Source organism: Dinoponera quadriceps, unplaced genomic scaffold (genome assembly GCF_001313825.1).
Source record: "Dinoponera quadriceps isolate SergipeBrazil2010 unplaced genomic scaffold, ASM131382v1 scaffold4498, whole genome shotgun sequence".
Taxonomy (NCBI): domain Eukaryota; kingdom Metazoa; phylum Arthropoda; class Insecta; order Hymenoptera; family Formicidae; genus Dinoponera; species Dinoponera quadriceps.
The window spans coordinates 311277-332975 of record NW_014558471.1 but is presented as its reverse complement, the minus strand read 5'-3'; the positions used below and the strand labels follow the sequence as shown (position 1 = coordinate 332975).

At 43.3% G+C, this 21699-nt stretch overlaps 1 protein-coding gene across 5 annotated transcripts in view; it reads right to left on the bottom strand.

Annotated features, from left to right (window-relative positions):
- The window catches only part of LOC106749846 (SAM and SH3 domain-containing protein 1-like), a 335009-nt gene that overhangs the window by 36873 nt on the left and 276437 nt on the right, over positions 1 to 21699 (bottom strand). For all 5 annotated transcript variants that reach the window (XR_001374885.1, XM_014629705.1, XM_014629704.1 and 2 more), the window contains one exon: positions 18693 to 18832. Coding sequence is in view for 4 of the 5 variants with exons in the window: in XM_014629705.1 (XP_014485191.1) it covers positions 18693 to 18832 (140 nt within the window). In the remaining variant the exon portion in view is untranslated. The remainder of the gene's footprint in view (positions 1 to 18692; positions 18833 to 21699) is intronic.

The following is a 21699-nucleotide window of genomic DNA, read 5'->3' as shown; positions in this document are numbered from 1 at the left end:
GAAACGGAGCAAACAAACGAATGTTTGATTTAACAAACAAGACTATTCTTTATGTCGAACAACATATTTCTTTTGTATTTTCATCCAAACATTACAATGATTGTCACAAACAATAAATTATTAGAGTCGTCTTTCGCTGAATTCGCACTTTTACTGATCTCAGATGCGCACAATTAGTTTCCTGCAAACGCGTCTTTCGCGCGACGCATTGCTATTGCAAACGGTCGAAAGGGAGGATATGCATCGTTCGATGCAAATGAAACGGGGTCGTGAAAAGAGCCATCGTTCTGGTCCTCGTCAAAATGTTTTACGCTGCACGTACGTCATAGATGTGTGCCGATGATATTTCATGCAAATTCTACACCCTCTCAACGGCAAGTAGCCGCGGATGGAGGGAACAGTCGAGAGCCTTCTTCTCGCAGCCATTTCGCGAGTGCACAAGCTCGCCCCGGCTAATTATGGCCGAAAGAGGAGGGTTAATTCTTCCGACGCACGAAACACGGAAGTTTCCCCGCTACGTAAGAGAAAACGCAATTTCCCACTCATCCTCACCGACCGCGGTCTAATTTCATGATAATGAGAGAGGGAGGAAGAGAGAGAAGGTTTATTTCGATTTCATTGCGTGTGAAATGCGGCCATTCTTCTTGCTATAGCTACTAGTGCCTGTCGCACATTCCCCGTGGAAACTCATCGTCGGGGCCGCTTGTAAAATCTCTTCGACGTTGCTTATTCCCGTCTCGCGTAATTGCAGTTTAATTAAACCGCGGGCTCGCTCGCGTCCTCCGGGTTTCTTTCGCGGATTAATTTATCGAGGGAGACGACACGGAAATCGCGTCGGCCCTCGTGCGCGAGATCATTCTTACCCGGCAGCTTTAATTGCGGAAACGTGGTTTTTCACAGTTGTGCGTTAATTTTGAGGAGCTCGACGCGACGATGGAACAGCCCCGCCCACGCACTTTACGGCAATCGCACGAGAATATTGCAACGCGAAGCCGAGAGAGGGGCCAGCACGTCCGAGCCGGCGATATTTCTCGCCGCGTTAAATAAGAGTTAAGCTCATTTCGATGAAAAAAATGCAAATCCGAAGTCGTTCCTCGAGCTCAGCTATGTTTATATGAATTGCGGGCAAACAGCTTTAATCCGGGCGGAAACCTTCGATAAGCGGCTTTCTCGAAATATCTTTTTGCATCGCCACCAGTGTATGCACATATATCTACACGCGAACTGGCAAATCGATATCGTCATGCCCCGACGCGGTGTTCCGGCCGCACGCGATTCGGTAATGAATTATCGCATCGAAGTCCGTTGAAATAATTCCCACGTGACGATGGTGCCTTCGCGAAAAACACGATGTTTCTCGCCGCGCAACTCCGGCTGGGAATGAGATCAACCGCCGTTAATACACTTAAGAGTCGCGGTTTGAAATCATCAACAACGATAGGTATTTACGCAGATCGTATACGGTCATTAGTCTTAATCCTCGCGTGAACGTTCGTGCGCGATATGAAATTTCGTTACTGTCTATAAAAGGGAGCGTTTACGTCGTGTCTGAATTGGGTCGTTGTTTCGGAATAAAGTCCATAAAAGTCGTGCCTGCGCGTACAATTGATACGCGCACGGGATATGCGAATTCGCTCGCGCGTGCTGCCGCTTTTACGACTTGACAAGTCTGAAAAGCTAATCATCTTCTGTGACGTAAACATCCGCTTCGAAATGGCATCGCGCGTAAAACGAGAAGTGGTTTCTTTTCAACCGTGCCGCTTATAACTTCCGCTTGTAACTTCCGAAGGATTAAAATTCAACTGCATATAAAGAGCGGCGGCGGAGGTACTCTCTTTCCGTTAAAATATAGCTCGCCACGACGAATTTCACGCTTTCCATTGTACGTAACGCGATATACCCTTCACGGAGGAAAACTCATCGTTCTAATTTAAACAAATATTTCTGCGTAATTTCGAGCTACCTGTGAAAATCGAAAAGATCCCCTCCTCCTTCGTAACTGGATAATTTACTTCTCTTTCGAACGCAAATTCTTTAATGGTATAGTGCCGTTTAATTAAATAAGTTTCTCCAGTTTATCAGAAACAGAGCGGAGATACTATTAACGTGTGGCATTGCGTTGCGTTTGTTGAAGTATTTTGAAATACGAATTTCATTAGACATGGATTTTGTAGAAACAAAGAATTTTACAGGGAACGTTTTAGCCGTTATGACTGGCTGTGACAGTATTTTCACAATACGATATATAAAATACTTTCGCACGGAGAAAAATAATTTACAGGCACAGCAAATTTTATGCAGTCGCAGCAAAATTTATCGGTTACTGTGTGGACAGCAAAGCGATTTGTTAAGAGTACTAATTGCCATTTGCTGGATTATTTTGTTAAATCTAAACATTATTTTGCTATAAGAATAAATGAGTAAATGTAGGAAAACACTATCTTGTTTTTACAGCAAATTAACGTGTCTTAAAGATAGATTCACTCAGTAGAATTTTTCTATCCCGGCAACAAAATTGTTTTTACTCTAATTACGAATAATTCGCTAATTTTGTTATATTAATTAACTTTTAACGTTGTCGTAACCAGTATGCAGTAGTGGTTTTGCTACAATAGCAAAATTATTTTTCTCTAGAGCAGAGACGATATGGATGTACAAACAACACGCAATAAGGGACAGAATACGAAAATCGAGAATTCTTTCTAAGCGAAATAAATATTAAATCTTGCGCTTTTTCAATAAATGTCCCGTGTCAAACCTTCGTTGGATCCTCCATATATATTCGATTCTCTGCATCCCTCCGGGACAGAATAATAAGGCCGACGCATCAAAAGCGTACGTGGCTATTATAAATTTAGGGAATATTATTGCGCGGAATGATTTTATTAAGCAAAACCAATAAAATCGTCGGCGAATTTGGACGCGATATATTTTCAGGGAAAGGTATATATTTTGTCAGACAAAATATCATTGTTAAACAGCACAATTTTCTATTTTCGACAATACCGACTGTTTTAATGCGTTTAATCGAATTTCTCTCGAAATAAGATTCACTTAAAATTACACCACCAAGGAATAAATCATCCTATTTTCGATGGCTTAGCGCGACCTTCTCATTTATCTTTATCACAAACTTTGATCATTAAAACTCTTNCCCCCCCCCCCCAAAGTTATGAATGCTTCGACATTCTTCGCGATATCGTTTCTCGCGCGAAAGAGGTCTGGAAGGAATGCAAAATCCTCTTGGTGCAGGCTGCGTACATTGGGGCATCAACATATTACGCTTGATCGGGCGGACTCGCGTATTTTTTAACAAGCAAACTTTTACGCATATCTCCGCGCATTACATACATAGCTACCGACGCGCGCCGTTCAAAGCAACTTCCGAACAAAGTTACCTTCGGAGGAACTCATAACCACAAAGCACGCAATACTTATCGAACGTATCGAGCAATATCGAGGGCGCGCTTCGGGCCATCTTTGGACACGGGCACAGGCGAATAGAACTGATCTTCCTCCCCCCACCATTTTTCTTCTTGTCAAAGGAAGAACTTAACCCTAAAAGTAACACCCGTGATCTCGACGTTGAAATAACAGCATAGGTCTTTCAGATTTACATCGCGAAAAGAATCAGGTAAAAATCACGTTTTTTTAGTTTCTTATGAATTATCCACGTTATTACAAATTTGACTACAAAGTTTATTATAAATTTGTATTTATTGTCTTTATTGACTGCTTGTCGCCAGAAAATCAATTATCTCATTGGATAAGGCTGATAATAGCAATAGTTTAGAGATGTAAAATTACAGTCAAAGTGGCAATTACTTACAGTAAAATTACGGTAAGTTTATTGGTAATTTCTACAATGATCACATGAACTCTACTTTTTTTTTTTTTCTAAATAACAAAGTAGAAATGGCAGTGAGATATAGCGATTTGTACAAAATGTAGAACGCGTATAGGCCACGACATATTAAAACTCGCGAAAAAGACCGGATTATTTATACGAGAAGGTACGTTATTAAGAAAGACGCACACGATACGATGTGCCGCAGGAAGAAAAGGGAAATCGCGAGCCGGATAAACCGGCGGGAGAGAGACCGTTGTTAAGGAGGTATGCACGTGAAAAGTCTGTGCCTAAGTGCCCGGGATTGCTGAAGAGTCCGGCCCGAGGTAGAGGCGACAGAGCGACGCGGCGAGCCCGTGGTGCGGTGGGAAAGGACTGAAAAGGAGCCGGTCAAGGATCCCGGGGTGCGCACTGATATCTTGTTTAATTAAGCGAACTCCAAAGCGTCTTGTCGTGGTAAGAAGCCGACCCATTGTGAGGCTTCAAAGCCTGCAGCGGCCGTTACTCGCCACCGGGCGAGTCGAGAGGAAGAGACTCGCTCTCTTCGGGTCTCCTCCACCTCCTCATTCCTGGCCTCGTGGTCCTTCGACTTCGCGCTAACGAACACCGGCCATGGATCCCCGAGTATACGTGTGAGTACCGATTTTACGTGTACCGGTGTCAGCTCGAAACAGAAAAAGAGTAGGAGATACGTACGAATGGTAGAGAGAGAAAAAGCGTCATCGGGGAGGAACGCGACGTGTTCCGTCCTAATTACGTGCCGCCACTGGCTGCGCGGGGCGCCACGTACGTAACGAAGCGGCTCGGTCGAGGATCCATGGGTGTTCCGTAGGTAGGACGAGCCGATTACGCTCTAAAAAGTCGGATCGTGAGAGAAACACAGTTGCTTCTTCCAGATCCGGGCGAGCGAGTGGGACAGGAGGAGATGAACTCGTGCGTGGTCGCGCATTGTTACCCGTATCGATACCAAGAAGACGGTAAAAAGCGTCAGCACGTAGCGCGTGTGCGGTCGACGGCAATGAAAGTATATACGAAAAATAGCTTTACAATTGCATACGTCGTATATGTGCGCAGAAAAAGTGCTAGATTCGGTTAAATCATTATTCCAATACTCCGTAGTAAAGAGTTTCACTTGGATCAAGCAATATTTCTCGATCCAAATAAATTATTTAAGTAAAATATATTTATTTCATCTAAATGACCTAAATTAGAATTTTTTGTTTATATATTATTCTATCTCGGTGTCACACAACCGAATATTGTGCCGCACAACAAAAAGAGCTTTTGGTTGGAATGCGTCGCAGCGAAAGGGTTAAATCTTGCTTAAACTTTTCAGGATATGTATACGTTTAGATATGTTCAATTGTTCTATTTTATTTAATTCAGCCAAGATTCCACAAGAAACATGTCATATTACTTGGCACAATTTTTTTTCTTCGGATTCTAATAAATTCGTCTCTTAAGAGTTGAAAATTTCAGTCAAAATCTTTAGTCGGTTCGCGCAACGACGAAAATGAAGTCCTCCGTTTATCCGTTTATCGCCGCGATAACACGTCCCGGAACACCGCTCCTGCAATTTTCAAGATAAGCTTTCGTTCCGTGCGAAACGTCGTCGCGTACACGAGTTAACGTCGCCACGTCGAATGGCGGACAATCTCACCGCGGCTAATTAAAGCGCGACGCGGGAAAGCCCGCGAATGAACCGTCTAGACGACAGGCTCTCGAATCGATCGCATCAGAAGAGATATCTCGTGCGTGTCTGTACATATACCGGTTGTACGCCGGTGGAGGAGCGCGTTTCAAGGTGCACGGCTGATACCGGAACAAACGGAGAAAGGGAGCGTGTTCCCCTTTCTCCATAATTATTATCTGTCGCGAGCTGGATACATTTATTAATTGGAACGTCTGAGCATCGTCGAGCCCTGTCACGTCGGTGCTCAGACAAGAAAATTGCGGAAGCCGTGACATTGAGTCGGCGCGAGAGACACGGAGGGGGAAAATGGAGAGAGGCTTTTTTGCTCGAAAGGGTGACGAGCGAACGAAAGTTCAAGGGACGAGGGCGGCGCGCTACATCGATCGCACCTGAAACACCCACCTTTCGTTGTCGCGGTCTAGCCGGCGTCCCCCTTTTCTTTTCTGTGTACCCTTCGCTCGTTGTAACGTGCAGCGCGTGCACCTCTTAACGCACCCCTCCTTCCTTCTTCTTCTCGTCCGGTGGTGCTCCTCCATCGCGCGTGTATTCTGCGTGGCAGCCTTTTACATCGGCCCGACGATTGTCCCGGGAATTACCGAATGAATAAGTCAGCCAGTAACTTTAATGCCGGCTAAGAAGCCCCATCGAGCTTAATTCATTTTTCGCCTTTCTTTCCCGTTGCAACTTGCCCATCTCCAACGCACCCTTAGTGCGATAGACACTCTTTCTTTCGTACTAGGAACGCAGGCTTTCACGGTGATGCATATTGTATGCTGCCGCGCGGAGCGAGGCTGGCGATCATTCGCAATTTTGAGATTAACCACATATTTCCAAGCAAATCCCAGAGAAATCACGTGAAAAAACGTAAATATAACCGCCAAAAAAATAATATTTGTAACTACAATGTAGGGGTTTTAGCTGGAAAAAATTCCTTCTACGTGATGGATTTGCACAGTAAAAAATGAAAAACTGTCCACTGAAAAATTGTGTGTTACTTTAACCCTGGAATGGTTGCGTACCTAAATGCGATAAAGTAGTCGCGTGGATAAAAAATGTCCTCCATTTTAAATTGACATTTTCAATAAAAAATATCACTCAGAAAAGTAATATTTTTTTATATGGAAACAACAGGGTAAGCCACGGCTCAGTCGGACAGGTAGATAGATTTAACAGCTCTAAAATGGCAAACGACAGTGCTGTATGGGAAATATTATTACAAAAACATCGTGGTTGTGTTTCAATAGTTTTTTTTATGTTGCATAACGTATTTCCCAAGATATATAATGTTTCTAGTTTTATATATTCGAAAATAAAAAGAAAAACGGTGATACATCATATGTTATAATTCTAAATCATTATATGATAATTCGGGTTGTGTTTTTAATTTTATTTTAAAACTAATTCTTCATTAATCAACTTCTAGTTGGCGCTTGAAAATATCTGAAGAAAAAAAAACGGGTTTTAACCGGGATTTTTTTAACCCTTTAGGAAGAAACCGAAGAAATGCGCGTGAAAAATACGGGGTTTTTTTTCCCGAGACTATATTGCTACTGCCATTTTTAAAATAAAAAAGAAATATAAGGCCGAAAAGAGGTATAATTTCTCTCAGTAATAAGATTCAATACGAATAAGGAAAATTAACACTAGGGATAAAACCGCCGATACCGATACGTCGCAAGATAGAATATTTGACGCGATCGTTAATTAGCCAGTCGACGCAAAGAGCGCGCGAAGATGAAGAAACTATAAGGGCGGCGCGGGGAAGTGAATTAGACGGGGTGCTACCGCGGCCAATGAATATGAAACAGTCATTAGCGCGCCAATCCGGAATCACTTAGGTACGCGCGAACGGACCGGAGAGAGGCGCATTGAAATGCATTGCCCGCGGGCCGTATGGGCCGCGCTTCCGGCACCTCCCAGGAATACGATCGTCCTGGAAATGGGGGGAGATGGCGGGCTCAGCCAGCCGGCGATAAGATCGTCGTGGCGTCCGCGCGCGCGTTTGTTGGCTTTATTGGCCGGTTGCGGGCCACCGATAACGCAAGATTGCATTACGACCATAAAGTCGCGTAAAGCACTATCGCTCGGATGGCGCTCCCCAGGGCGGTCGGATGCTGATGGGCGGACTACGCCGCGCTACGACGGCGGCGGCACGTACCTGCCGGTTAAACAATTTCGCTTTACGATCGAAAAACGTCGCCTTGGGGGCCGAGTAGTGATCGATTCCCGAAACGTGGCCGTCGCGCCGCCGGACGAAATAAATCGTGTCGATAGCGTTAATCTGTTGAGGAACGCGGAAAAGGCAGATCCGGGCGCGACGTGGAGCGATTATGAAGTATCGCCGAGAGACGATAAGAGGCAGGGATTTGTAGTTTATAGTGTGACCGATTCTATTCTCCGGCTAGCTGAAAGGATATTCTTCGCGGTTATGTTAATATCGCCGACAGCTTGAATGAGCACCGAACTGTGATGAATTTTTTAACACATGACTGATGCTTACACGGAAAAACAAGAAAATAACATGGTATTATGATTCTCTTGATATCTCCGCTCCTAGCGATTACTTGTGAAGTCATTTGTTTGGTAGTCCGTCGTTAAGAGACTCACTAAGTATCGGTCGAATCATTTAAGAGGTAGAGAATACGGGTTAATTCATCAGGCAACCTCCCAACTATGCGCACTGCCGAGCGATATTCAAACTCTCCGTCGCGGACTTTGAAATTTCCCGAGGATTTGCTTATGGAAACGCGATCGCCCCTCTTTTATCCCCGAGGCTAATTCAAACGGGGACGGAGGAAGGGAGTGTGCCCGAGATGCATTACCGGTTAACCCCGGGCTGTCGTAGATCTACTTAACTGCGCCCGTAAGTTTTTCGAACTGCCTCCCGTTGCGCGCAATGCAATGCTATAAAACGCTTCGACTTCCGAGGTCGATACGAACTTCCTAGCTATCTATGTAGGTCGAACGTTCCGCGCGAACAGCCGGCTATATCGTATGCAGAAAGAACGAATCGTCGCGAGGAGAAAAATCGACTTGGAAATCGATCGTGTAATTAGCTGAACTTCTTTTCCCTTCGTTGCCTGCAGGACACTTCGGGGAAAATCAGCCTTAACGCGGCCGGCTAATATGATTCCAGTTGGCTAACGTGCACAGGTATGACCCGACGATACCGTTGGTAAGTAGCGGACCCAGGCGGAGGAAAAGGTCAGAGGGATGGAGAGAGCGCCATTGTCAAAGGGAGAACACAACGGATATATATTTTTCATTCTAATGGCGCTACACAGTTTCACGCTCAGGAAGAAATGGAACGTTCGCCGAATATGTATTCCCCGAAAAAATCGCGAGCGATCCGCCCTTAAGAGGATTCATCGCATGCTCCGCCGGGCCGCGCCGTGACGCGACTTTTCGAGCCACCGCCGTGAGCGACGATGCATGTCCGAAATTAAATTAGGATGTCTGGCCACCGCCGCGCCGGTGAGAGTGGATTGGTTCGCTGCAGGCGGGAGCGGAAGTATATCTCCCGTACGTGGCTGCGAGAGTTCGCTAAGTTTATCGACACGCGCGTTGCATTATAGCCGCTACTTTGCTTGCCGAAGGTCTTCATTACAGCCGGAGATGCGCACCGCCGAGCGCGAGCGGTTTTTGTCCCCTTAGAGAGCTGACGTGACGCGTTCGGTCGATTTTGTTCTCCTTCTGAAAAATATGTGCTACCGAATAACTCGAATGTATCGAAATGCTGGAGCCTCTCTTCCGCACGATACTGCGCTTGGCTGTCTCGATGTGAGTTTTTGCTTACTTCGACTGTCATCGCGTAGGTGATGCATTTTGACAGTCATCGTGTAAACAGAAAAGGCGTACCATAATGGTAGGAGGATAGTAGAAATTTTGTTCCAAAAATTAACGCGAAATTTAAACACAGTATTGATGAAAATATATGGCAAAAATGTAAACAAAATTGAAACTTGTAAAAACAATACAAAAGTTCGTAAATTAATAAATAAATAAAATTAATTCAACCTTAATAAAGAATAAAAGATAATCTAACATCACTTGTAGTAGTTACTTTTACAATTTGGGGCAAATTTTGGTTGAAATGATACACATTATCTTCTTACATGATAATAATAATATTGTTTTCTCGTTTTTTAATCTGATGTTTGATTACACAAACTGAGATTTTTTCCATATAATTTGCTCAATAGGGCGCATCTACTGGGCCAACATAGCAGAAAGACGCATACCTTGCCCCGTGAATGTAGCGATTCCTCTTTAATGTTCGGTTTAATCCTATCTTTATTCGAACGACGACGCCGTTGTCGTCGTCGCAAAGGAAATACCTGCTTCACGCAATAGCTAGGGTCACGAGGTTAACAGCTGACTGTATTTCACGCCCCTACCGGCCTTAGTATTAGCATATAAAGCGAGGTGGTTCGTCTTATTTACGTTTGGGAGCCTTCTTCCGTCGAATGTTTACAGGCTTCGCCGCGAATAATTATCCCATTTACGATTTCGTTCTCTTTCTCTCTCGCTTTGATCCCCGTCCGTATTCTTAGAGGGAATTTTTAACGCGTTCGCCATCTAAGCGCGAAGAAACTGTTTCGTTTATTTTGCGTATCGTAAAGATTCTGAAAAGGCAAAAAACTTGTCCACGTTGTAAATTAAAGGAGCAAACGAATAACGCGCTTTCATGCTTTGTCTTTTCATTGAGAGCGATTATCAGATATTTTCAGATTCTCAAATCGTCAGATTTTTTTTAAGATAGTTGTGTCACAGAGTGCCAGATTTTTTAAGATATTAAGGGACTTTTATAGTTTATTATTTATTGAAAAAAAAAAAACTTTCCTATAACTTTATTTAACTACCTAAATAATAAATGTTAATTTTCGGCGAAATTAAAACAAATTACACACAATATTACAAACACGGAGATATTATTTATTTTTTATCTTTCTTATTATTATTCTATTTATTAATATGTAACAATTGAGCTAATAGATATGCTTGTATAATAGAAAATGATACATAAATATATATTGCGGATATTATAAATTGTAAATTTCCTATGACTATCTCTTCAAAACAATATGATCAAAAATCCTGAAACTTTTATATAATATCTCTATATTTTAGCTTCCGAATGGTCAATTATTTGCATAATTACATCAATAATTGGTCCATATTTAAGCCTATACATAGTGCAAATCCCCACGAATTCTTAAAAAACTCATTTTATGCTACAGTTACCTTAATTTTTCCTTCGTCGTTGCTTTTCTTTTTTAACGGCTGTGATACTAATGGTCATTTTTCACTCGCATCTTCGTAGCGGAACGATATTAGACCAAACCACGGGGTAGATGAGTAATTGATATCGGTAGCATATATTCCCGAATATATAACAGTACGTGCTTGAAAGTTTTCCGACCCAACCGTGAATCACTCTATGTATTAGGCGTTTACGAAAGAGGGGACGATATTCGGGTCTCTTCCCCTACAGGAAGTAGCTGAAGTAACCACAGGTCTCCCTTCCTTTCTCTCTCCTTCACTCCTCCCTCCCCTCTCTCTCTTTCTCTCAATTCCCTCTAAACCACTTTAAATTTACATGCTTTTGTTGCTGGCGGTCTTTGTATATCGCGGCATGTTCACGTAGCGCGGCGCTATTCACTTCGTGATAAAATAAAAAAGCGCATCCCGCTGTCTTTCCTCTTACAAAGCGCACAGTGGCAAATCTCGATAATATGTAATATTCCGTATTTCGATGTAGATCTCGGAGGAGAAGCGAGCGCCGTTGTCATCCGCCTCAGCTCCGAGCGCTATTTCACGAATTTGCGATGTACCGAACGTATTTTCGTTAATGCGGCCCGCTTCCGCAGTAATAACCCGCGGGCGTATTTTGATGGCGCGATTTTCAACGTCGCGGATACGATGACATCACAACTGGGTTAATAGGGAGCGAGCGAGAGAGAGACGCGGAAATGTGAATCGCGCGACGCGATAGCACACGCGTATTCGCAATACGCGCCACGGCCGTCATCGTGGTTGTATCCCCGCGCGGATGGGACGAATCTCAAAGATACTCGAGGTGAATTCTCCAAGTAGCGGGAAAAGCTTACGTACGAAAACGTGACTGTTCGTTCGTTACAAGTTTAAGAACGCGATGTGTCGACGAAGTTGGGGCGGTGCGAATGCAATTTCGCTGATCTAGATTTTATCGCGGATGTATTTCGCGTATTTTTGCGCGTTTAACGCGTTTATCGAAAACATTACGATCGCGGAAAGCGCACACGACGTTATTTCCGTTGCCGGCTTATCTTCGCTTCGTCTTCGTTTTTATTTCTTTTTCCTCGTTTTTTTTTTTCGGAAATATTGTTCGATCGAACGGAACGCGGCAACTTACGTATTATATACATATATATATATATATACACACACAAGCCTGAAATGCAATCTCCTGAAACGTGACCAGACTACCAGGTTGGATTTATGTTCACGTCAATCACGAAGAGCATATTAATTCTTGCCAGATCTAACGTCGGATTTCTCCCGGATGATACGGCGGGATACTCTCACGCGCGAGTCTTTAATAACGGTTCCTGAAACTTCTGACGGGGTCTCGTCAAACTTCTTTCTACGCTGTCTGATTGTCATTTCAATTTCTTTTTCGTGGGCGCGCCCTTCCGAAGGATTACACGTATCAATCTTCTTAGGTCTTGATTGAATATTCTTGCCGAAACAGATTGCATCTTCGTAATAAAACATTTCGAAGGTACACGAGATTTCATGGATATCATGTGCTCTGGTTGTGCTATTAAAATTGCATTCTTTCTATAGAAGATTTTCACGCATAGGAGAAAGAAGGTAAGATGGCGAAATTGATGCGTTCTCAAAAAATTATGAGAAAGAAAATAATTGCAATATATATAAATGTATGAAACAAAATTCTAATTGTAAATTTTTAGGTTTATGCAGATAATAGGCAAGGCTTTAGTTAATCAGAAAAATATCGATCATCATTTTTACGTCAGTACGAAAGTGGGGAGAAATCCACAAACTTTAAGATCGTCCTTCTTTCCCTAATGTCTACCAGATCTTTCAATTCTATACAACCTCGACAATCGTGATGAACAATTTGCAATGACAAGATTTTACGCTCGAGTGAAGGATACCGCGGCATTTTAATGGTTGCTCGCACTTGGTGCAAATAGAAACAAAGGACGGAAGTTTTCCAGCAGCCGTCGTGCAACGAAGCGCTCTATTTCAATCGAAAGGAGATTGGAAAGCACCTCCCGAGCTGCAAGCCCGGGTAAACGTCGCGCGATAGATGCTCGAAGTTTCCGGCGGTCGTCAGAACGACCTATCAACCCCGACACGGCGTGCGGTCACGCGAGCGTTCGCGGTGAATACACCATTAGATTCCCATCTGGGAACGCGCTACTGACAGCAGTCAGGCCCAAACAAGACGAATGACGCGATGCGGTCGCGTAGGACGACGATGCGCAAACGGTGCGCGAACGGTCGTTGACAGACCGCGATATTCCACCTGGCGGAATCGCATCCTTCGACGGTAACTCGTCGGCTGACTCTCATCATATAGTCGTAGTTGGTAGTGATATGGGCCCTCTCTTTCCTCGCAGCTCGCTGCGACGTTTCATGCCGAGAGGAAAGCCGCGGCAAGTGAGATGATCAAAGCCCCGTCCGCATGTCAAATGGAGAGGCCGACCTCTCCCCGCTGCAGCGATGGCTGACCAAGTCAGATGATCTCCCGCCGAAACGTTTTCTGAGGAGCTCTCTCGGCCGATCTCCTTCGTCACCTCCGTCATCTCTAAAATCGCAGTGGAAAGCCGCAGTCTCCTTACGGCCGGCGTAATTCAATTTTCGTCACGGTGGATGATGACGTCCTCACTGCGTTTTCTTTCGTCTCGGTTATCGGCCGTGCTGAAGGAAGGAGAGAGCGAGCGGACGAGTCTGCTAGTTTCGTGTGGTGGCCGCGAAGAGAGCGAGATGTGACTCCGAGTAGATCGCTGCTCCTCGAGAGCGCGCGGCTCCGCCGAGAGCTCTCGAGGAAATTTCATTCCGAGTGCTATCGACGTTCCGGCTTTTTCAGAGGTGGGTCCGCGCATACATCCGTCCGATGTACCTGTTGTACGCTCGGCCGCGGTAGGAAAGAGGGAGCGACGAAATTGCTCTTCTTGAATTCTCGGTTGCGTGAATAAGGACCCATTGACCTTTATCAATTTCGCGCTTATTTGAACGCCGCGCAAGATCCCGTCGCGTGAATATCTGTGAAGATCGGCTTGAAGAAAAACCACCGATATACTACTATGTTTTCAGGCCCTAAAGTCCTCTCTTGATGGTGTACAATTACCTGTGTGGATGTGTAAACTCATCTGAAATATATAATAATCGAAGGAAAATTATTACATATTTCCTTGCAAATAACTATATTTTAAGATGTTTGACGCGCGAGAGATACAACCGCTGAGCGCAAATCGGGATTTTTGGCGCGAGCTGTAAATGAACTCGTTAAAGATAACGTTTTGATCATCCTCCGTTCGCCAATGAACACTTAATCTCTCGAAACTTTATGTAGATTTTTCAACGTGTAGATTGCTTGGCATTTGCATGGTTCTTTCCGTGCCGACGTCCCATGAATAACTCGTTTCACTCAAAGGCAGCAGTTAATTTGTCACGTAATAACTTACGCGTTCAGTCGAGAGAGCAGGAGAGCTTTCACTTGTTGAGTGTCCATCTACATTTATATCTCGGCTAGGAAAATACTGGGCCGTGAGAATCTTCCTAGCGATGAAAGTTTCTGGAAAGTTGCACTAAACACAACCGGGCGCGCCGTGCAGATATTTAACTTGAAAATGCTTCGCTCATTCTCTACTATGAACCGAACGAAAAAAAGGGGGGGGGGNGGGGGGGGGGGGGGATTTTAGAAAACTTCAGGAGAAAACTATCTAATTAATCATCCACTCACTTCTCCGCTTCTTTCGCGTCTAGGCGATAAACATAAACATTCTCATACGATATTGCGAAAGTTTCGCGAATTCCCGGCGACGTTCCTCTCCTACAACGCGGGTGTAAAAAAAGAACGTAAAGTTTATTTCTTGACTTATTTCTTAGTGCTTTCTCTCTCCCGCGCCGGTATGAGAATTCGAAGTATCGCTCGGAAATTTCATCGCTGCGTGTAAATGCTCATTTTTACGTGAGCATATTTGCTGTACGGATCAATGTGCTAACGGTGCTACGTTCGAAGATGCGTTCCATGCTCTAATTTTTGGAATGACCACATGGACGGTAGGCGCGCGTATACTTTCAACCAAGCGTGGGAATCGCATCGCACGCTGGCAGCCCGCATTATGCACGGATGTAGACACGTGCACACACACAAACACACAGTGTTATAGGCCGTCATGCACGGAATACGCATACAGATATCACACGCGCAACCAACCCTCGGTTTGTTTGCCGTTGATACATACAAGGCGACGTTGGCGACGTGTGGCGCGAGCCACACGGCGAAATGCTCATTTACGGAAAACTTTTCATCCGATACTCGCCTCTGGTTTATAATTTTAAGCTCTGTTTGCCTCGGAAATTTACTTACTGAAATCACGCGTCCTAGGAAGCGTACGTTTACGCGACCGTACACCGAAAATCGCCGAATTTTCAGGAAAGTGGCGCAAAACTAACGCACTAAAAACTGCACGACCACACTCGGCGTCGCGCTTAAAAATAAAAATTGTCGCTGCGCGAGTCGCCGGTGTATAGTCAGTCACAAAACGGCTGCAACACTTTTTCTCCGATGAATTTCGCAATGCATCTTGAAAAAATGAGAAAATGATCTCCTGAGAATGACTAAAAAAACGTATTCCCTTATTAGACACGGGATACGTTCCAAAATTTATAAGAAGCAAGTAATTACGTTAAACAACCGTCCCGATTTTCGCGGGACATTTTTGGCTCTCATTAGAGGCGTCTCGAAGGAACTAAACTGGACGCCATCTATCCCAATTGTTCACTTAACGAAAAATAAATAATATAAAATTTAATAATAAATTGTATTAAAATGAATTAATCCCCTTAATCTGCGGCCGTCGTCAATAGGCATCGGATAAGAAAAATCCTTACCGCGTACGAGTACCTAAAGGCATCCGACGTTCCCTTGAATAGTTTAGTTTCTATTTAATTAAGCAAATCTTAGTTTCTTTTATTGAAATTATTTAATTTTCTAAACACCTAATCACATATTTTGTGTGATGTTGATTGTTCTTTTAATTTTATTTCAAAAATTACCAATCCAAAAATTTACCAATCCAATTTTATATATAAACTAATGATTATTTATATTAAAACACAACAGAAAATTATGTTGATTGTTTGAACTTGGCGTAATAATGAATAAAGATTTTACTTACTTATCTACGTTCATTTAATTTACTTATGCTTGATTAAAAGCTCCGACTTTTTGGCCCGATTTTTCGATACCCCGTAATTAGCTGACGGTCAAGAGTTGACCGTCCTGTTGCAACCTTCATGTGACTGACCATACGTTCATCCGCGTTGTTTCATTGCGTTGCGTCGCCCCGAGAATCTCGGGCTGAGATTCGAAATCGATCACGGCGACCATAATTTAATCGCGATAATCGTGCGCCGCGGCCCGACATTAGAAGTAACGGGTCCCCTAATCCGCCGGGCTAAAATTTCATTCGAATTTACGCGTCTTTCCTCTTTTCCTCGCGGTCCCCGAGCTTATTTCGCGATATCTCGGAATATCACGTGCATATATATAACGGTCGACTAATCCACGGATAAAATTAGATGCGCCACGACGGGTGGGCCACGCGGGACACCGTCGAGTCGACGACGGAAGTTAACAAATTGGCGACACATGGGAAATCTTGATTTCTTCAGCGCTTACGGAGGTCCCTCTCTTTCTTCCGGGCGGCTACAGTTATTCTCCAGGAGGAACGCGTCTCGTCGTTTATTATAATAGCGTGGGCGCGACAATCGCTCGGGACGAGCCATTCGAGCCTTTGCGACTCGCCGTGACGACAATCGCGGCTTATTACGAGCGAACGGCGCTGTTCTTCCACCGACCGGACAAGGAGAGAATTTTTCGGATGAGAAAAGCGCGCTACCCTGTGGTCGAATAATGGAGTTGTTTTCGTGGGAGGGTGTATTACGTGAATACTTGTTAATTGCGATTTGTTGCCGCTTTTGGGGTTTACCGAGATCGATCGGATCGGCGAGATGTAGAGGGAGCTGCTCGGGGATAACGAGAGGAGGAAGAGGGAGAGTATTACGTTGAATCGATAATCGTTACATCGTGTAGAATCGCGCAAAACGATTAACGGCAGTTTTTTAATTGGATACATTTTCACGGAATTCGATGGAAAACGTTTCGTCCGTTTGAAACATGAGAGCACGCCAGGGAAATAAACGAGCCGCGGTTGTACCTACCCGCGATCTTCATTGCTCGGATTAATGCGGTGCGGGTGTTTCTCGGCAAATAAAAATGAAGCGCGCCGTTGTGTCCGTTGAATACGCGGTTACAAATTAATACACAGAGATGTGCGATTTATAAATCACCGGAGATGCCGGTTAATAAATTCGTGCAAGTTGCTTTAATCGTTATTGGATTATTTATTGTAATTTCTCCGCGCAACGCGTGCATACGTGTGTACTGTAATTGGTATCCGAGTGCTATGCTTTCAATATCAATTTCCATAAGAATAAAATCACGAACTGAACGACTGTTTTGCTAATTTCGTCGGTGAATCTTCCTCGAGTTCTCCGCGTAGTTAATGAGCTGACTTAGAATAAGGATCATTTCCAAGTCGACGATAGACCAATAGAGTCGTAACGATACGCGAGTCTTCACGCACCGAACCAAAAAGTGCTACCGTTCAAGTAATATTTACTCGATTCAAGTGAAAAATACTCCTCTAATATTCCTTGGCAAGTATTTATTAAAAGTAGAAATATATGATATGATATATTTCCTTTGTATAAATAGATATTTACTTGAGTTAATGTTGTTTGAAGGAAATTTCAATGCTCTTCCTAATGTTTTCGCTGCATATCAGGAAAAATTAGTGTCGTAGAATTTCAAAAATCTCACCCTAAACGTCATTATTTCCGAGCCGCAGCGTTAGGACACGTTTCGGAAGTTGGCAGACATTTCTCGTCCCGTTTACGCATCACCAAGTGCTAATTCGGCTTAATAGAGGAAAAATGGATCGCCATTAACGCGGATAATATAGCCGAACATCGAAGAAGGGTGCAATTCGTGTTAAAAACGTCGTGATGACTTTTCAGAACGACGCGTTGTCCGAAAAACGCACGCAACTTCCGTCGGTCTCGCGCGACAGTTCGCTGCTGAACGTGGTTAATAAAAACGCGAACGGAAGACAGGAATTGCTCCGCGTGTTCTCGCCAAAGTGCGTGCAAAGTTTAATATTTGCTCGTCGAAAGCGCAAGCGCGCGCACACTGCGATAATAACGCGCGGCGAAACGGTAACGCAATTACGCGGCATAGATTTACGCGGAAAGCGTTCCACGTCCGCGGAAATACAAATGGGACCCACAAAGCAGTATTAAATACCCGTCTCGTGTGCGCGTCTCTGACAAGCTTCTTTACGGATACCCTTTGAAACGTATTCGTCCGCCCGCCAACGCGCTCGCGCGGTGATCAAAACTGACGCAACGCTGATGCGAAACGTAATTTCATCTCGTTTGCCGCTTTCCCCGGAACACGCGTGTACGGTATGACAAATGTATGCTGACGAAAGAGAGACAGAGAGGGAGGATAAAAAAGAAGATAAAAAGAATCGTGTTCGCTCTGGGAAATTTCGAAAATCGCGCAAGTTGGAACTACCGTGAGAGAGAGAGAGAGAGAGAGCGCGTATCCATTGAACATTGGATTAGCGTTTTGGGCACAAATGCAGCGCAAGCAAAATCATAAACCAATAATGCGAGAATCTACGAAAACAGGAAATAATAGTGGAAAATAAATTGAATAAAGAAGAGACAAAAAAGCAAAAGAGGTGTAAAGGTTTTCGCGAAATTCAACGATTGGCTCGACGATATATGATTATCGTTGATGGATAGTCTCTGGGATTTCTAGTATTATTGTGCATGCGCACTCACTCTTTGAGGTACGCCCATCCTTGCGCGGCCGTGCCTGGGAGAGCCTTGGGTCTGTCCTTGTTTCTCTTTTCTGTGAGTTTTTAACCCTCGCAGGAGCCTCGAAAATGTCGTCTTCTTCTTGCTAGTATTTTGTCCTTGTTCTACAACAACAGAAAAAAAAGATGGTTAAAAATTATATTCGCCGCAATATTTCAGCATTATATAAATATAAAACGCAATAGAAAGTCGTTATCATAGGATAATATACAGTAAAAAATTTGTTGTATTAAAATCGGCCTTTGTTAACCCTTAGCTGACACACGTCAAAATAATAACGTATGCGCTATAGGGGGTATTTTGGACCCCAGCGAGAAAAAATGTGTATAATTGTTTTATTTATCAATATTGGGTCAAGCCTCGACTAATACTAGGTGACGCCACAGAACCAAATTTGGCGCGCAACTATGAAAAATTTGCGTTCAAAAACACTCTGGGGTACTTTTAACCCCGTGTGTCAGCTAAGGGTTAAAATTGCTGTGTTAATTGAATATGTTATGTTTATGTTACCTCGATATATTTTGTGTTGAGTCGATATGCAAAACATGTGTAAGTGTTAAAATAATACATTTTATATTTCAGTGTCGATTGCATATTGAGGATGCTGGTTTTGTGTTAATTTTTAACATTCCGAGCAGAAATGTGTGTAGCAGATTAGATTTCAAGACTAGTAGCTGGATAGTAATGACTAAATAAGTTTTTTTTAGCCAGTCACGTGACTAGCTAAATAATCAATTTGTCCAGTCATTAGATAGAAAATAGGGTAATAGATAGGTCCTCTTTTTTAAAGTATACATGTGTTAAATTTAACAGCAAATTTTTGACTATCACAATTTTCTCGATCATTACGCGTGATATTTGTTCATCGATCTGCTCGTATCATTTTCACACGTCGTCGTCTTTAAAAATTTCGCATCAATTTTAGAAGGAGTAATTTGTCGATTTTATTCCGAATATTCATGTTTTCGTATCACTCACGGACTCGTAGGAAGCGATTCCGAAACGATTCGAAAGATCTTTTACGCATCGATTGTTCCAAAAGCGTTTCATCGCGGCATAAATTCTGCAGGAACAGAGCAGAGAAGGAGCAAGAGGAGGGAGGAGGCACACGCGAAGGCTCCGATTTGATCCTCTGTGAACAGCAAGCGAGAGCGATTTTAAGCCCCGGCATAAATTGTATTTCCACCGGCCGACGCGCGCAAACCGTTTATTAATAAGCGACCAGACGATGAGAGTCGAATCGTTACCTGCCATAAACGCATTCTCGCGAGCGTTAAACTTTCCAAGACGATTATCGCTATTCGGCTAGTGCGCGCTTTAATTATAATTCTTTAACGGCGACACGCTCCAGCTGTCGCGAATTAAATCGGATCAGCGCGGGCTTTAGTTGCGCCATTTAACGGCCGGTGCGTGAGACCTTTCCGAAATCCCCAATTTGAGCCACGAACTACTACCAATCTCGCAAATAATCGAATGAATCGGGGTTGCCCGCAACATCGTTATTCATTAACGGATAATTCAGGTATGCCGTTAGTTATCCGGTCGGGCCCTGACGCACAACGACGGTATATTGTGTTAGTGTCAACGCATCCGTTTATTAGCACTGACACAGCGCTACCTAATTAGCCGCCTTTACGACGTGGGCGTTAGCTGAAACGAATTATCGAGCTTCCGGCCCGGTCATCGTCAGAGTCTCGTGAAAATCCGTCGGCCGACATAATGAACGGAGCAGGTATTAATGGAAATTTTAGACGTTCCGCCGAGTGTTTCCGATATCCACCACAATGAGAAAATATTCTCGAAAAATGAATCAGTGATAATCAATTTCTGATTTATCCTAGTTTAATCAGCTTGTGATTAAATCACTAAAACATATTTCACTGATATCAGTGAGTACTCAAATGATTTTCAGTGAAAATACTTCCACTTAGCTTCTCCTACACGGAGAAAAATCATTTAAGAGAATAATAAATTAACACAAAATTAATATCCATAATATGTTAATCGACACTGAAGTATAAAATGAATTTAACACTTTTACATATGTTGAATATTGATTCAACGAAAAATATTGACATAAACACGATATGTTAAATTAACGAGCGTTATATCAAAAATTTAATGTAAAACGCTTTTATTGTGTAAGTACTGTTCACAATTTTAGGAGTTGAAGTCATTTTATGAAGAAAAGTTCATTGAACACTAAGTTCGTTTCCTCAAAAATTGAACGTTGCTTAAGAAACATTTATTTACTACGATAGCACAAAATTTGCCGAATTTCCTGATTTTTTTTTCCATGTATAGTCTTACACCTGGCTAATATTGGCCAGTGAAATTAGGATTTCATTGTGTTGTGCAAAATCTGTAATATTTCCCTGGACATTAACTGAATTCTTTTAGCGAGATTTTGTCGATTATAGTGCTTATTATTGAGTTCACTGTTTTTCAATGACAATACATTGATTACACTTTTGAGAGTAAAGGACGTATTATCCGATCGTATTGCCTTGATTATTTTCCGGTTTCACACGACCGGTTTCAGGGCCGGTATTATATTCCTCTTCTCTTTTTTCCCTCATCGCGAACAAACGTCTGATAAATTTCGCTCGATGTTTTTCCGGGCGCGACCTCATTTGAATCGAAAGATAAACGGCGAGAAACATTTTGCGGGGAAAGCGATAAAAGATATTAACGTCGTTGAGATCGTTATGCCGTGCCGCGCGCAATTATTACGGCGGTGTCGTTAGTCGCGCAATGTTCCGATAACGTTACAAAATGGAGCTAATGCGACAAACTGAATTTTCCACGCCGAAGTGTTTACGCCGTCGACGGAGGGTTGGTTGCGACATCCAAGTCGACAGTAACTGGCGATATCGTGATTTAATCAAGGACTATCGTGAATTAATGCCGCGCTATATCGATTTCGGGTGTAGCGACGCGTTAGGGCAGTGTAACGTGTTAATTAGGGGAG